The 17,646-nt window shown below is 41.9% G+C and overlaps 1 protein-coding gene across 3 annotated transcripts in view; it reads right to left on the bottom strand.

Moving 5' to 3' along the window:
- Positions 1 to 17,646, bottom strand: part of LOC127416867 (sodium- and chloride-dependent GABA transporter 2-like) — a 47,810-nt gene that overhangs the window by 9,498 nt on the left and 20,666 nt on the right. For all 3 annotated transcript variants that reach the window (XM_051656453.1, XM_051656452.1, XM_051656451.1), the window contains exons 3-10: positions 16,230 to 16,370; positions 16,013 to 16,100; positions 15,588 to 15,720; positions 9,547 to 9,681; positions 9,192 to 9,295; positions 1,136 to 1,260; positions 903 to 1,015; positions 568 to 705 (exon numbers count right to left, since the gene is read on the bottom strand). In XM_051656453.1, coding sequence (XP_051512413.1) covers positions 568 to 705; positions 903 to 1,015; positions 1,136 to 1,260; positions 9,192 to 9,295; positions 9,547 to 9,681; positions 15,588 to 15,720; positions 16,013 to 16,100; positions 16,230 to 16,370 — 977 coding nt within the window. The remainder of the gene's footprint in view (positions 1 to 567; positions 706 to 902; positions 1,016 to 1,135; positions 1,261 to 9,191; positions 9,296 to 9,546; positions 9,682 to 15,587; positions 15,721 to 16,012; positions 16,101 to 16,229; positions 16,371 to 17,646) is intronic.

The raw sequence follows: 17,646 nt of genomic DNA, 5'->3' as shown, positions 1-17,646 counted from the left end.
AATATTTATGTTAGAACTTTTTCTTCTACTTGAATAATTTAATTTTTTTTTAAAGTAATTGTACTTTTACTTGAGTACAGTTTTTGGCTACTCTGTCCACCTCTAGGTAATCGACAGCATCTGTGGCAGCTGAGAGCTTTTGTTGTATTTAACCTGAATATTAAAATTTTTGGTCCAATAAATAATGGAGTCAAGAAATAAATGTTACCAAAATCACAGCTGATGTCTCCTTGGTTCATTTGTTACATTGGTAATGGAAGGTCAATTCTAGTGCATTGTGTTGTGGAATACATAGTCCTCTGGTATGCAGCACATTTCAGCAAAAATAGTAGGCCATCCAGGTATTCCATGCATACAGAATATTTGCATACTAAGTGTCACATGATTTGTTTTTTTTTTTGTTTTTTAACAGTTAAAATAAAAACTCTTAAACTCTTAAATCATCAGCTCAGATGATTACTTTTGACTATTAAGACAAAGACTGACTTTGATCAAGTAATTTTTCTTATTTTGTTCCCTTTTTTTTTTTTTTTTTTTTTTTAACACAGAAACATACGTTCATCTGACCTCTGTGACCATGACAAGCTGGCAGAAGAAGCAGATGAGACAGAAGAGCAGAAGAAATATTTCTCGACGTCCAACTTTGCGCAGCACCATGGGAAACAGATCTGTCACTGACGTCATGATAACCTCCATTGCGACAAACTTTAAGGGATGCAGCACAAAATAACCACATTAGAACTAGAAACTTTGGCTGCTTTAGATGAAGTTCTAGAAATTACATCTGTTCAACAGTTTCCAACAGTATTTTTGAAGGCTTACTGTATATCAGCATACCCTTCAGAGGGCCAATATGTATTTATAGATTAGTAATGTCAATATGTATATGAGTTCAAGCTCACCTGTGTATCCAGACCGAGCAAAATGATCATGATGAAGAAACATGCAGCCCAAAGCTGAGGGAGAGGCATCATAGCTACTGCCTGTGGATAAGCTATAAAAGCTAAGCCTGGACCTGAGAGAGAGATCAGATGTTGAGCATTTAGTATTAGACATCATTGGTTTAGAACATTACCCTACCCAACCTCACCATTCCTACTGTTATTTTTTTCCTCTCTAAAGAAAGTTGCACTACCTGATTCTGCCACCACCTCAATGGGTACACCCTGCTTATGGGCCATGAAGCCCAGGACTGAGAACACCGCAAAGCCAGACACCACACTGGTGCTACCGTTCAGTAGGCAAAGTAGCAAGGAGTCCCTGTTAGGGTACACAAAGATTATTCAAACACAGTCATTCACAGTCTAGCATATTCTGGCTGATCATTTTCAATTCAAATCATGTAAATTGATGCATTTAGCAAGACTAGGCTGGTTCTAGACTGATAAGAATAGGGGATTGGACAGGGGTCAATAACATGATCAATAACATGAGACAGACATAACAGACTGTCTTATATTTCACTGCACATTAACCAGTCATGTAGTACATTATATCTATCCAGTGTTGGACAAATTTCTCAAAAACATAGGTAGCTACCAATTAGCCTACTCTACAGAAAAAAAATAGCTAAACAGAAACTGATTAGCAGGAAGCTAAACTTACTGTTGGAGCAACTGGGAAAAACAAGGCTATTTGCGATAAATGCTATTTACACTAAGTGTAAATAGCAACCAAAAGCATCTTCTTTGCACTAAGGGCAAATAGTATTTGCACCCTAGTGTATATATACAGTTGTGCTCAAAAGTTTGCATACCCTTGGAGAATTGATAATATATGTACCATTTTTAAAGAAAACATAAGTGAGCAGGCAAAACAAATTTATTTTATTTCTTATGGAATTCATATTCAACTATAGGTTATAACAGAATGGAACAATCATAAAACAAAACATGGCAACAAAGAAAAAAATGAAATGACCCCTGTTCAAATGTCTGCATACCCTTAGTTCTTAGTACTGTGTATTGCCCCCTTTAGCATCAATGACAGCATGCACTCTTTTGTAATAGTTGTCTATGAGGCCCCAAATTCTTGCAGGTGGTATAGCTGCCCATTCGTCTTGGCAAAATGCCTGCAGGTCATGCAAAGTCTTTGGTCATCTTGCATGAACCGCACGTTTGAGATCTCCCCAGAGTGGCTCGATGATATTAAGGTCAGGATACTGTGATGGCCACTCCAGAACCTTCACCTTTTTTCTGCTGTAACCACTGGAGGGTCAACTTGGCCTTGTGCTTAGGGTCATTGTTATGCTGGAAAGTCCAAGAGCGTCCCATGCGCAGCTTTCGTGCAGAAGAATGCAAATTGTCTGCCAGTATTTTCTGATAACATGCTGCATTCATCTTGCCATCACTTTTCACAAGATTCCCCGTGCCTTTAGAGCTCACAACCCCCCCAAAACATCAGTGAGCCACCACCATGCTTCACAGTGGGGATGGTATTCTTTTCACTATAGGCCTTGTTGACCCCTCTCCAAGCATAGCGCTTATGGTTGTGACCATAAAGCTCTATTTTGGTCTCGTCACTCCAAATTACATTGTGCCAGAAGCTGTGAGGTGTGTCAAGGTGTTGTCGGGCATATTGTAACCGGGCTTTTTTGTGGCATTGGCACAGTAAAGGCTTCTTTCTGGCAACTCGACCATGCAGCTCAATTTTGTTGAAGTATCGTCGTATTGTGCTCCTTGAAACAACCACACCATCTTTTTCCAGAGCAGCCTGTATTTCTCCTGAGGTTACCTGTGGGTTTTTCTTTGTATCCCGAACAATTCTTCTGGCAGTTGTGGCTGAAATCTTTCTTGGTCTTCCTGACCTTGGCTTGGTATCAAGAGATCCCAAGCCACTTCTTAATAAATGATTGAACAGTACTGACTGGCATTTTCAAGGCTTTGGATATCTTTTTAGATATATCTTTATAAAGTTCCATTACCTTGTTATGCAGGTCTTTTGACAGTTCTTTTCTGCTCCCCATGGCTCAGTATCTATCCTGCTCAGTGCATCCACATGAGAGCTAACAAACTCATTGACTATTTATACACAGACACTAATTGCAATTTAAAAAGCCACAGGTGTGGGAAATTAACCTTTAATGGCCATTTAAACCTGTGTGTGTCACCTTGTGTGTCTGTAACAAGGCCAAACATTCAAGGGTATGTAAACTTTTGATCAGGGACATTTGGGTGATTTCTGTTATCATTATGATTTAAAAAGGAGCCAAACAACTATGTGATAATAAATGGCTTCATAAGATCACTATCCTTAAATAAAAGACATGATCATTTTTGCATGATCAGTCATATTTTCAAAATCAGTGCCAAAATTTCACAATTTCTGCCAGGGTATGCAAACTTTTGAGCACAACTGTATATACTGTTGATGTCAGAAAATACATTTAAACTCATTTTTTCACAATTCCTGACATTTAATTGTGGAAAACATTCCCTGTCTTAGGTCAGTTAGGATCATTATTTTAAGAATGTGAAATATCAGAATAATAGTAGAGAGAATGATTTATTTCAGCTTTTATTACTTTCATAACGTTCCCAGTGGGTCAGAAGTTTACATACACTTTGTTAGTATTTGGTAGCATTGCTTTTAAATTCTTTAACATAGGTCAAACATTTTTGGTAGCCTTCCACAAGCTTCTCACAATAAGTTGCTGAAATTTTGGCCCATTCCTCCAGACAGAACTGGTGTAACTGAGTCAGGTTTGTAGGCTTCCTTGCTTGCACACACTTTTTCAGATCTGCCCACAAACTGTCTATCGGATGGAGGTCAGGTCTTTGTGATGGCCACTCCAGTACCTTGACTTTGTTGTCCTTAAGCCATTTTGCCACAACTTTGGAGGTATGCTTGGGGTTATTGTCCATTTGGAAGACCCATTTGCGACCGAGCTTTAACTTCCTGGCTGATGTCTTGAGATGTTGCTTCAATATATCCATATAATTTTCCTTCCTCATGATGCCATCTGTTTTGTGAAGTGCACCAGTCCCTCCTGCAGCAAAGCATCCCCACAACATGATGCTGCCACTCCCATGCTATACAGTTGGGATGGTGTTCTTCGGCTTGCAAGCCTCACCCTTTTTTCTCCAAACATAATGATACATTTTTGTTTCATCAGACCAGAGGACATTTCTCTAAAAAGTAAGATCTTTGTTTCCATGTGCATTTGCAAACTGTAGTCTGGCTTTTTTATGGAGGTTTTGGAGTAGTGACTTCTTCCTTGCTGAGCAGCCTTTCAGGTTATATCGATATAGGACTTGTTTTACTGTGGATACAGACACTTGTTTACCTGTTCCCTATCTGTCACTCACTCGACATTGTGTCGATGCTCCTTTTATACCCGTATGTCCGGGGGAGTGGCATGCAAATACCACTCGCCAATTTTCATTGGCCTTTTATCAAAGACCAGAGGTGTCACGGGCTCCCAAGAGTGACCCCTAGTGTCACTACATCGACACAATGTCTCGTTCCCTCCATCAGGGAACGGAGGTTATGCAAGTAACCAGGATGTTTCCTCCAGCATCTTCACAATGTCCTTTGCTGTTGTTCTTGGATTGATTTGCACTTTTCACACCAAACTATGTTCATCTCTAGGAGACAGAATGCATCTCCTTCCCGAGTGGTATGATGGCTGCGTGGTCCCATGGTGTTTATACTTGCATACTATTGTTTGTACAGATGAACATGGTACCTTCAGGCATTTGGAAATTGCTCCCAAGGATGAACCTGACTTGTGGAGGTCCACACATCTTTTTCTGAGGTCTTGGCTTATTTCTTTTGATTTTCCCATGATGTCAAACAAAGTGGCATTGAGTTTGAAGGTAGGCCTTACAAGACATCCACAGGTACACCTCCAACTCAGTACACATCCTATCAAAAGCTAACTGGCTAATTGTCTAAAGGCTTGATATAATTTTCTGGAATTTTCCAAGCTGCTTAACGGCACAGATAACAGTGTATGTAAACTTCTGACCCACTGGAATTGAGCTATAGTCAATTAAAAGTGAAACAATCTGTCTGTAAACAATTGTTGGAAAAATTACTTGTGTCATGAACAAAGATGTCCTAAACGACTTGCCAAAACTATAGTTTGCTAATACTAAATCTGTGGTTCAAAAATGAGTTTTAATGACTTAAATCTAAGTGTATGTAAACTTCTGACTTCAACTGTATATATATATATATATATATATATAGAGAGAGAGAGAGAGAGAGAGAGAGAGAGGAGTGAGTATACAGTAGTAAATAATGAGCAGCATTGGGGAGATAAAAGGGGAGACGAGAAGCGCGGAGGGGAGAGCCGAGTTTGATCCTGTGTGTGTGATCTTTAGAAGCCGCTGAAAAGTAAAGTCTTTGCAAATATAATTTGAGTTAATTAGACTGAGAATGCCTTCTCCTGCTTCTTCATTCCCTGAAGAGTTAAAGAACTTGCTACAGTGGTGAAGAAACCCAGGAATTTTCTCGTCATGGAGTCCTCGCCACTGGGCGAAATTGTCAAGACACTGGCCGGCAACCACCAAATGCAACATCAGGCCCTCCTGGAGCTGTGGGTGGAAAAAGAACAATGGTTACAGGCCCTGATTCATGCCCAGTCAGAGGACTGACAGGTGATCTGGAGCTTCCTGCCACAGTGGGGTACTCCAGCAGTGAACACGTCCGAACCCACCATGCCCCAGATCACACTGGCAAAAACGGGGCCCTGTGCGCAGTGGGCAGTCTGTCTGTTGCCACTGTTGTCGGGGGAGGCTCAGCTTGTGGCCCAACAGCTTTCAGTCACAAGTTTGCTGGAGTACCCGGACCTAAAACGAGCCATCCTGCAATGGGTCGGCCGTAACCCAGAACAGCACCGTCAGTGCTTCCGGGGTGTTGACATTCAGGGAGTTTGGTCACCCGCTCGCCTTCACACAACAGCTCTGTGACGCCTGTCGGAGATGGGTGCTGGCCGAAGGTTGCAACGCCGATGGAGTCATCAACTTGGTGGTGCTGGAGCAGTTCATCGACCAGCTTCCGAGGGGAATGGCAAAGAGGGTTAAGTGCCACCGTCCAGCATCACTGGAAGATGCAGTCCAGCTGGCAGAGGACCATTTGGCGGTGTATCCGGGGGCCGGCTAGCCATCTTCTATCTCTCTCTCACCCTTCCCCATCTCCATCCTCCCCTTTTCCCGGGCCTGCCCCCAAAACCTGCTGCCCAGACCCGGGGCTTCCCTAACCCACTTGTTTCCTCTGTGGCTGTCTCCTCTCCCTCACAGGTTAGTGACTCCGTGGCAACCGGTGTGGGCATAAAACCTGGGCCGGTCTGCTGGTGCTGTGGGAATCTTGGGCATTTCCAGGACCAATGTCAGCTGATGGAGGAGGGGTTTTGGATCGGATTCCCGACACACCACAGCCCGCCCCCGATCAAGCTGGGAGAATTCAGGCTGTAATCAAACCTCAATTCATCAATGCTTGGTTCAAGGTGAAGCTTTGGATGCAGCACACTGGGTGAAGGTGAGGTGTGTGCACGGGGATGTTCATGATTACCCTTTAGTGTCCGTCTTTATTAAATTCAAAGGGCAAAAGCATAAAATAGAGGTAGCGGTTAGTCTACATACGTGTGTGGGCGTGTGTAAGTGTGGGGGAGTCGAGGGAGCTTTTCAACCGAAATTGAAATAAACGTAGGATATTATATACATTGTTTGATGTCTTAACTGATTTACTTAAACTAATGTCTTTGTTTATATGATTATTTTGCTGTGGTAGCAGGTACGGTGTGTGTGTGTGTGTGTGTGTGTGTGTGTGTGTGTGTGTGTGTGGGTGAGATGAGAGCGAAAGAGAGAGACAGAAAGAGAGGGAGCCCAAGGACGCTTTTATATCGAAATTGAAATAAATGTAGGATATTATAGACATTGTCATTCTTATCTGATGTACTTAACCAATGTCTTTGTTTTAATTGGTTATTTTGTTGTGGTAGCCTGTACGGCTCTTTGAAATTACTGAAATAATTCGGCGAAGTGATATGGAACCATTATGCGGTCAAGACCTGGAACTACTTTATTGCTGTGTGTTTACTTGAAAAATAATTGCACACCTTAGAACGTCCATGTGACGAGGAGGAGGGCATGGCCGGGCCGTGATGGAGCCTGGCCACCACTGAATCAGCTGCTCAGCGGGAAAGTGAGATAAGGGGCAGCCGGAGACACCAGTTGGGGAGAGAGAGAGAGAGTGACACACACGGCTGCGCTGTGGTTTGTCTTATGTTTTATGTTGTTTTAAGTTTTGCCTGGGGACGGAGGGGTCGCTGCCGGCAGCACACCCGAGAGTCGGCAAGCAAGTTCTTCTCTCTCGCTTCTCTCTCTCTCTTCCCATGCCTCCCCTCGTCTCTCCCCCAGGTTCACAGGAGGCAGGGTGGACCACCGGCTGACAGAATGGCTGGAAGGGCAGAGTCTCTCCCTGGCCGGTGCTGAATCAGCTGATCAGCGGGAGAGCGAGATAAGGGGCAGCCAGAGACACCGGTTGGGGAGAGAGAGAGAGACACACACGCGTGTGTGTGTTCGTCTTATGTTTTATGTTGTTTTAAGTTTATGTTTGACATTAAAATTTACGTTGACTGTTCTGCTGGTTCCCGCCTCCTCCTTGCCCGTCCTTTAACTGTTACAGTCCGTCAACCAATCAGAATCAAGCATTCAATGGACCTGTGGTATAAATATATATATATATACACTCACTGGCCACTTTATTAGGGACACCTGCACATATACTTATTCATGCGATTATCTAATCAGCCAATCGTGTGGCAGCAGTGTAATGTATAAAATCATGCAGATATGGGTCAGAAGCTTCAGTTAATGTTCACACCAACCATCAGAATGGGGAAAAAAATGAGATCTCAGTGAGTTAGACTGCGGCATTTGTGTTGGTGCCAGACGGGCTGGTTAGAGTATTTCTGTAACTGCTGATCTCCTGGGATTTTCACATGCAACAGTCTCTAGAGTGTATAGAGTATGGTGCGGAAAAAAAAAAAGCAGTGAGTGGCAGTTCTGTGAACAAAAATGCCTTGTTGATGAGAGAGGTCAACGGAGAATGGCCAGACTGGTTCGAGCTGAAGGAATGGCTACGGTCACTCCGTGAACCTCTCAGTACAATTGTAGTGAGAAGAATATCATCTCAGAATGCACAACATGTCGAACCTTGAGGCTGATGGGCTACAACAGCAGAAGATCATGTTGGATTCCACTTCTGTCAGCCAAGAACAGAAAACTGAGGCTGCAGTGGGCCTACCATTTGTGTACCTCAGCAGAAATCCAGATTTGTCAGACCAGACAACGCTTATCCAATCATCTACTGTCCAGTTTTGGTGAGCCTGTGCCCACTGCAGCCTCAGTTTCCTGTCTTAGCTGACAGTAGAGGTACCCAGAGGGGTCTTCTGCTGCTGTAGCCCATCTGCCTGAATGTTATACGTGTTGTGTGTTCAGAAATTCTTTTCTGCATAGAACTGTTGTAATGTGTGTTTATTTGGGTTACTGTCACCTTCCTGTCAGCTTGGATCAGTCTGGCCATTCTCCTCTGACCGCTGTCATTAACAAGCCGTTTTCGCCCACAGAACTGCCACTTGCTGGATGTTTTTTTGTTTTTTGCACCACGCTCTTTATACTCTAGAGACTGTTGTGCATGAAAATCCCAGGAGATCAGCAGTTACAGATATACTCAAACCAGCCCGTCTGGCACCAACAATCATACCATGGTCTAAATCACCGAGATCACATTTTTACCCATACTGATGGTTGATGTGAACATTAACTGAAGCTCCTGACACATATCTGCATGATTTTATACATTACACTGCTGCCACATGATTGGCTGATTAGATAATCACATGAATACGTAGATGTACAGGTGTATCTAATAAAGGGGCCTGTGAGTGTTAATATATTTTAATCGGGTGTGCGTTAGGGGAACGCCACGTCGGATTTCGCCTAGGGCACAAAGTAATCCCGAACCGCCACTGCTTCTCCCCTTCAAGATACCTTGAAGGATCTATCTGTGTAGTCAAACCAAGAAAGCATAGCAAACGTCAATTTCAAGAAAACCTTGTCTACATTTTTCTATTTGTTGACAAGGTGTCCAAGAAAAAACATAACAAACAGTGCCTTATTGGTTCACTCTCTGGTTCATTTATTTATTCCTTTATATATTTTATAGGCAATACAAATACTAACCTGTAGCAGTTGTTGTTGTATTTATTGTAGCTGCCTAGAACAGTAAGAGAGGCTGTCCCCAAACTGTAAGAGAAAAGGATCTGAGCTCCTGCCTCCATCCACACCTAAATGCACAACACAAGGAAGTAAGGAAACTTGAAGCATGACCTGGTCTAAGGAGGGGCTGGGGAGGGGAGAGGGTTTTATGAGGTTTACGAATCTGACTTTGTGTTGCTACTTACAGGAAAATACATACTTTTCATTGTGATCAATATACAGTAAAATATATCTTTATTCTAGTAGCAACTGATCTAGTCTTTGCCTTTACATGTGGTTAAAAACTCTCATGGAGGAGGAGGGCAGATGGTGGGGTTACCTGTGGGTCAGAGAGACGGGCTGGTTCAGGATACAGGTAAAACACAACCCCCTGCAGGGCTCCAGGCAGAGTCAGCCCACGTATCAACAACACCAGTAACATCATGTAAGGAAATGTGGCTGTGAAATACACCACCTACAGGCACAATATAAGAAATGGTCAGATTCAAATTCAAAATGCTGATATTAAGTATTTTAGTATTTTGTTTTCATTCTGCACAGCTGAAAGTTATTAGTTCCCTAAGGAATCTGCAGTTCCAGAAAGGGAAAATTGAAAGGGAAAATATTGGCATTCAGAACTAAATGAATTCATTATATTTAAAACAAAATTAATTTATATTTAAAAATTCCACAAATATTCCAAATCAACGAAAAGTATCATTTTAAGTGGTCACAGTCTATAAGATATATCAATATTGATTTATGTTATATTAAAAGTAGTCAGTGCAGAAGAAGACTGAGAGGTTGAACAAGCAATGATCTATAAAATGTCTCAGGGGCCGTTTACACGACAACGTTTTCGACTAAAAACGGAAAACTTTTTATGCGTTTTGGCTGTTCGTTTACATGACAACGCCGTTTTGGGGCCTGAAAACGCAAACTTTTGAAAACGGGTTTCAAAGTGCACGTTTTTGAAAATGATGCCCTTATCGTCTTCGTGTAAACATACAAAAACGCGAATTTGTGAAAATGATGATGTCATGTGCATGCATATTATGTGTTCAGTCTATAGGCATGCGTGCGAGTACTTCAAAACAACACGTGAGACATTCAAAACTACAATGGCGGACTACAGGACTGTGTTTGTGCTGCTCAAGATTGAGTTTACTGACGCTTCTCCAGCAAAGTGTAGATTTACTGCATCACTACTAAGACCAGCGATCGCCATCTTCATTGTTTGTATTCACCGCTCTGTGGAAGAATGCTTATGTGCGCAGGTGTGTAGTGTTTCTTTACAAAGTGACATCGCCAACTACTGGCCTGGCATGCATAATACAGCGTTTTTTGTCGTTTTCATGGATATGTGTGAACGGGGATCGTTTTGACAGTGTTGTCGTTCGTATGCGAAACTTTTCAAAAACGCAAAGGAAAAACGTTTCCATTTTTAGTACATCGTTGTCATGTAAATGTACCCTCAGTTGCGACTGGAAACTTGGTTCCATGAAAGTAGGGAACGAGATGCTGAATCAGTAGCTAATGCTATGGGATCCCCTTGCAGGGGTGAAATTACCCTTTTAGAATCACAGCAATCTCATTGACCGATGGTGCTTGGCGCTCCGCCCCCTTTATGCACATCATCGCGGGCATATTAACCAGAGCACAGCACCATTTCATTAGGATTTTAAACTAAAGGGAGGAGAGTGCATCTCTTGGTCACTTAACAGCGAAAAATCTGTGGTGCAGCATGTGTATGCAGCATCTTCTCTCCTTTCAACTGAGAAGCTTCCTTTCGACGCTGCGTCAGAATCCAATTCCATAACACCATTCTACTGATTTAGAAGCACAAAGCAACACTGTGATAAGAAGCTTTGGAATGACCTCCCTTTTGAATAGGAAGAAATTGGAAAAAATAAGTACATTAATGGCAAAAGTCATTCTGGGTAGTGAAAATATTGCATAAAAGCTTTACTTTTATTAGCTGTACTCAACAACCTTGAGCTGAACACGCTCAAAACAGTGGAGATGATAGTGGACTTCAGGAGAAATCCCCCGCACTCCCCCCTCACCATTATGAACAGCACTGTGGTAGCAGTGGAGTCATTCAGGTTTCTGGGCTCTACCATCTCCCAGGACCTAAAGTGGGACACCCACATAGACTCCATTGTGAATAAGGCTCAGCAGAGGTTGTACTTCCTTCGCCAGCTGAGGAAGTTCAACCTGCCACAGGAGCTGCTGACACAGTTCTACTCGGCCATCATTGAGTCTGTCCTGTGTACATCTATAACTGTCTGCTTTGGTTCAGCCACCAAATCAGACACAACGGACAGTCAGGAATGCTGAGAGGATTATTGGTGCCCCCTGCCCACCCTCCAAGTCTTGTACGTCTCCAGAGTGAGGAAACATGCAGGTACTATCACTCTGGACCCCACACACCCTGCCCACTCCCTCTTTGAACTGTTGACCTCTGGTCGGTGCTACAGTGCACTGAGCACCAGGACATCCAGGCACAAGTAAAGTTTTTAACCTCAGGCAATTTTCCACATGAACAATTAAACTGCCTCAGGACTCCCCCATAGGGCAATAATGTAAATACATATCTCATGTACATATGTGAATTCACATATTTAATTCAATAACTGTACATACCCCTACCTTGCACATACATTACCACTTGCACATGTAAATATGCCATTCTGTTATATGTCCTATTATTTGTATGTCTATTTATACTCTTACCTTGTTTTATATTCTGTCTCACTGTAATGTTCTGTGTGCACTTGTTTCTCCTATCACCCAAAAAAAAAAATCCTTGTGTACTTGAGAACACTTGGAAATAAAGCTCATTCTGATTCTGATTCTACTTCGCAAACCATGGAAAGCGAAGAGACAAAACGGTCACAGACCATGAACGTAATACAACGACGCTAGCCAACGGGGTAGTGAAACATTGATATTTACTGTATTAATACTCCTTTGCAGCCAAAACCTGTGAAGAGAGGGGAAGAACATCCACGTTATAAAACCTGGAAAATGTGTAAGGGGAAGCCCAGCCTGCAGCCAGAGGACACGCCCTTCGCCCAGGTCCAGAAGGAGGCCACGTTCCTGGTGGAGTGAGCATTAATGCCCATGGGACACGGCATGCCCTGGGAATCGTAAGTGAGCACAATGGCATCCACTACCCAGTGAGAAAGTCTTTGCTTGGAGATGACCCAACCCACATAACCCTTTCTGGACTTGAGAATGGCTTTTGATAAGCCCAGTCCAAACTCTAAGCAAGAGTCGTTAGCCGACAAGGCTTGAAGGTTCCCGACACGGTTGAATTAAGCCAGAGCACGTAACAGTACAGTCTTCACGGAGAGTATGCATATGCTTACCACATTTAGTGGCTCAAACAGGGAACCCGTAAGTACATTTAGTACCAGCGCTGAGTCCCAGACCAGGATGGTAGCGAGGCGAGAGGCCCTCAGCCATCTAGCACCATGCAGAAACTACTGACCAGAGGATTTTTACCCACAGACATACCATCCAAGGGGTCATGGCTGGTTGCTATAGCAATGATGTACAATTTAGTCCTGCATCCAAATGCTCTTGCAAAAAGCAGAGTATAATCTGGATCCTCACCATGGGTGGAATATCAGTCAGTGAAATGTCACCAATCAAAGGCATACAGCCACCTTGATGAGGGTGCCCTGGCCTGTAGTATGGTATCGAGCACCGGCTGCGACAACCCTAGTGTGTTCTGGGAGATAAGCCCCGTTCAGGGGTCCAAGGCAATATCTCTGCTTCTGGACGCTTGGCCCAGTGCAACACTCATTGTAACAAAACAAGGCATTCTCCAAATTGCAAGCATGGCTACACAGCGGTGCATCAGAAGGAGATGTAAGTGACTGCATTTCCACATATCACAAGGCAAACTGAAGCTCATAGCCACTCGAGTGTGCTCAGTACTCAGCTGCAGACCCATGCCATTAGGCATAGGCGCACATCTGTGACAATCAACGCTAGCATGCTGCCCACCCCTGGAGAGGTTGCCCTGCATCTCTTCGATGATTAGAGCTGGTGGGCCTTGTGCAGCCGCAGTGAGTCATTTGCCCTCGGGTGAGGCAGTCTTCTAGAATGCCGTTAGCGGCATTACAGCAGTCGCAAGACTGGGATTGTATTCTTGTTCCCGGGTTTAACCAGCATGTATGCCTAGTGTATACACAGCTAGGTCATTTGTTCATGTTTTGATATGGCACCCTTCTGGCACGTAATCAGCAATAGTAAAAACAGGCTTTGAAATGACCTAATATTTGCCAGAACTCATTCCCGGCTCATTGTCGAGATGGATACACATGGAATCACAGAGGAATCACAGAAGAGAGATGGCAGGGAAAGTGAGAGGGCTGCATTGGGGACACAGAGGTGTGTTTTTTATTTGTGCACACTAGGGCTGCAACTAACGATTATTTTGATAATGGACAAAACTAATGATTATTAGAACGATTATTCAACTATTTGGGCGATTATTTCAATGATTAATCATTAGCTCTTAACCGACAATTCAGCTTGTGCCCTGACTTAAAAGGTTGTATTAAACGTGCTTGCTAACAATTAAGAGGACAAATCATCTTTTAAAAATACCTCTAAATGACATTCACTGAATTAAATGAAAAAAATACTTTTTATTAAGTTTAATTCAGTAAAAAATTCACTGCAAAAATCCTATTGTTATCAAGTGTTTTTGTCTTGTTTTACATTTACAATTGTCTAAAAATCCTTAAAACAAGATACATTTACTTGAGAAGCAACACAAGATATTTAGACTTGCTTTAAGATAATGTATATTAAATATAAGTGTATTTTGTATATAAGTGTATTTTTTCACGTGGTTATACTTCTGCGAGTGCAGTAAAGACTAAATATACTTATATTCAAGATCTGTTCTCTAAAAGCAAGTCTAAATTTCTTATATGCTGCTTCTCAGATGAATGCATCTTTTTTAAAGGATTTTTAGATATTTTAAAATATTTTTATTTTTAAAATTATATTCAACATTCTCAGATAACAATTTTTTCTTCTGCATTATAGCTGCTGAAGTAAATGTATGTTGTTTTAAAGGAGTTTTAGATATTTATATTGGAAAACAAACCAAAAAAGACAAATAAAAAATGTATTTATTGCAGTGTATAATGGGGCAAAGACCACCCTCTGTCACCTTTTTGTTCACTTCAATCCATCTTTTACACACAAAAAACAAACTCTCTCTTATTAATAAAGCTGCTTGTTGCCAATTTTCTTCACGATAAGAAATGCACAGTGACACATATTTTATCATTCAATAAGTCACAGGCCATCACGTTATAAACTAGCTGCAGCAAGCACGCACGCTTGAGGGACGAGCATCCCCGCATCAGAGTGTGCATCAGTCAGGTGCAATTTCAATATTTCCCCCTTAGATCGGGACTCTGCGCTGACTGCACAGAGAAATGCCAGTTTCAGAGTTTGTAGTTACTGTATTTACATGACCTGCTTCCTTATATTTGAACTTTAATAAAGCTATAACGCATTAAATATAACTGCATTAAAGATATAACGCTGGATAATTTCCTTTAAAGACGCTTGACATGCAAGTTTTGCTTAAGCGGAACGGCAGCTCCGGCTCCGCTTATTCCACAACGAGAGCACTTCTGTATTTACTTATTTTGTATTTTTGTATAACTCCCTCATACTTTGCGATCTACATCACCTGAAGCTGTTTGGAAAGTTTAGATTGCATTTGGACTGTGAGCTGTTTTTTCTTCCTCTCCTCAGTCAGGCGCGCGCTGCAGTGCTGCTCTCGCGTGCCATCATTAGAGTTTCATATGATCTCATGTTACGTTAAATGAGATCAAACGACTATTCAACAACGAAAATTTTTGTTGACAATTTTTTATTGTAGATGTTGTCGATAACGTTGACTAATAATTTCAACCTTAGTGCACACAGGTGCTGAAGTGCCAAGGCCCTTCTATCAATGAGATATATACTAAAAGGGTTCAGTATTCATTATTACTGCAAAGAGCTCCCATAGTGTCAGCTACTGATACAGCATTGGAGAGGCGGACTTGAAAGGGAAATTCAAATGTTTAAACAGGGTACTATAGATCAGTGGTTCTCAACCCAGGGCCAGGGAACCGCTACTTCTAGGGGTCAGCAAGATGACTTAAAATTATTTAAAATAATTTTTATTAAAATAATCCAACTTAATTAAAATGCTAAAACCACTGTAAATGAACAAGTAGGCCTAAAATTTATGAACGGACAGTTTGCATATTGTCTTGAAAAGTGGTGACCTTGGATTCAAAAAGGTTGAGAAACACTGCTATAGACCATATTGTCTCAAGTGACATTTTTGCACACCTTGCCTGTAGATTTGACTCCTTTCCAGACACAAAAGTAACATATGATCCACATTGCAATGAGACACAGAAGAATCTCCCAGTTGATCTTACCAATCTCCTCAATGCCTCCAGAGATTGACAATACTCTGCGTCTGAAAAATGTCAGGAAACAGTAAGCTTTCATGTTATGTTTCTACAAATAATATTTTTAATTGAATTTACAGTAATTTGGAGGTTTGTGTTAACTGTAAAACGAACATTGGATCTAAGAAATTTGTTTGTAGAGTTTCATGAAAATGATCTGGTTTGGAAATGAGTTTGGAACGTTGACCTTAAATGTACAGGAATCAGTCCAGGATTTTTTTATTTATTACTACTATAACATGCTAAATGTTCTTGCAAGACTCATTATCATTAGTTTATAATGTGTGTTTTTTTATTTACTCCCAGAACTCAGTAACTGAAGAAGTTGAATTAATCTGTGTTGTCCAGTTGAGGGTCAGATTCTTTGCAGCAAGATTTACACAGTCATCTATAAGACAATATGAAGTTTTACCTTTTGTTACAAGACATTTAGGTATAATTTAACAGATTTTTTTTTTTTTTTTGGAGTGTAACATTTTGTGAGTTTTGTTGATTTATATGGGGGTGAAATTATCACCTGTGTTCCAGGTGTTGTCACAGCTGTCCCATGGAAGTTGGGAGCTGAAAGAGAAGACGAGATAGAAAAGTGCCCAGGCCAGAATGATGATGTAATACATGCAGCTATACAGAACTATCAGCTGTCCTGCATAACCAATACCTGACAAAAGGAAACAGACAAGTGACACTTACTATAAAGAAAATGATCAAAATAAAAAGTGTGATTGATCCTCAGTCATTGATGAATTTACATTTGTTTTACCATCTAAATGCAATACTTTTGTCTTTGTTCTTTACAGATTAATCAAAGTGAATTTGCTTGCTTGTATTTTAAGAATATAAGATATTTGCATGTGAACAGAGCACAATTGAGATGTATACAGTGCATCCGGAAAGTATTCACAGCGCTTCACTTTTTCCACATTTTGTTGTTACAGCCTTATTCCAAAATGGATTAAATTCATTATTTTCCTCAAAATTCTACAAACAATACCCCATAATGACAACGTGAAAGAAGTTTGTTTGAAATCTTTGCAAATTTATAAAAAAAAAAAAAAAAACGAAAAATAAAAAATCACATGTACATAAGTACAGCCGCAAGTCTTTATGAGTATGATGCTACAAGCTTGGCACACCTATTTTTGGGAAGTTTCTCCCATTCTTCTTTGCAGGACCTTTCAAGCTTCATCAGGTTGGATGGGGAGTATCGGTGCACAGCCATTTTCAGATCTCTCCAGAGATGTTCAATCGGGTTCAAGTCTGGGCTCTGGCTGGGCCACTCAAGGACATTCACAGAGTTGTCCCATAGCCACTCCTTTGTTATCTTGGTTGTGTGCTTAGGGTCATTGTCCTGTTGGAAGATGAACCTTCGCCCCAGTCTGAGGTCCAGAGCGCTCTGGAGCAGGTTTTCATCAAGGATGTCTCTGTACATTGCTGCATTCATCTTTCCCTCGATCCTGACTAGTCTCCCAGTTCCTGCCGCTGAAAAACATCCCCACAGCATGATGCTGCCACCACCATGCTTCACTGTAGGGATGGTATTGGCCAGGTGATGAACGGTGCCTGGTTTCCTCCAGGCATGACGCTTGCCATTCAGGCCAAAGAGTTCAATCTTTGTTTCTCATGGTCTGAGAGTCCTTCAGGTGCCTTTTGGCAAACTCCAGGCGGGCTGTCATGTGCCTTTTACTGAGGAGTGGCTTCCGTCTGGCCACTCTACCATACAGGCCTGATTGGTGGAGTGCTGCAGAGATGGTTGTTCTTCTGGAAGTTTCTCCTCTCTCCACAGAGAAATGCTGGAGCTCTGTCAGAGTGACCATCGGGTTCTTGGTCACCTCCCTGACTAAGGCCCTTCTCCCCCGATTGCTCAGTTTGGCCGGGCGGATAGCTCTAGGAAGAGTCCTGGTGGTTTCAAACTTCTTCCATTTACGGATGATGGA

The sequence above is a fragment of the Myxocyprinus asiaticus genome, chromosome 26 (genome assembly GCF_019703515.2).
Source record: "Myxocyprinus asiaticus isolate MX2 ecotype Aquarium Trade chromosome 26, UBuf_Myxa_2, whole genome shotgun sequence".
Classification (NCBI taxonomy): domain Eukaryota; kingdom Metazoa; phylum Chordata; class Actinopteri; order Cypriniformes; family Catostomidae; genus Myxocyprinus; species Myxocyprinus asiaticus.
This window is presented reverse-complemented; position numbering and strand designations above follow the sequence as displayed.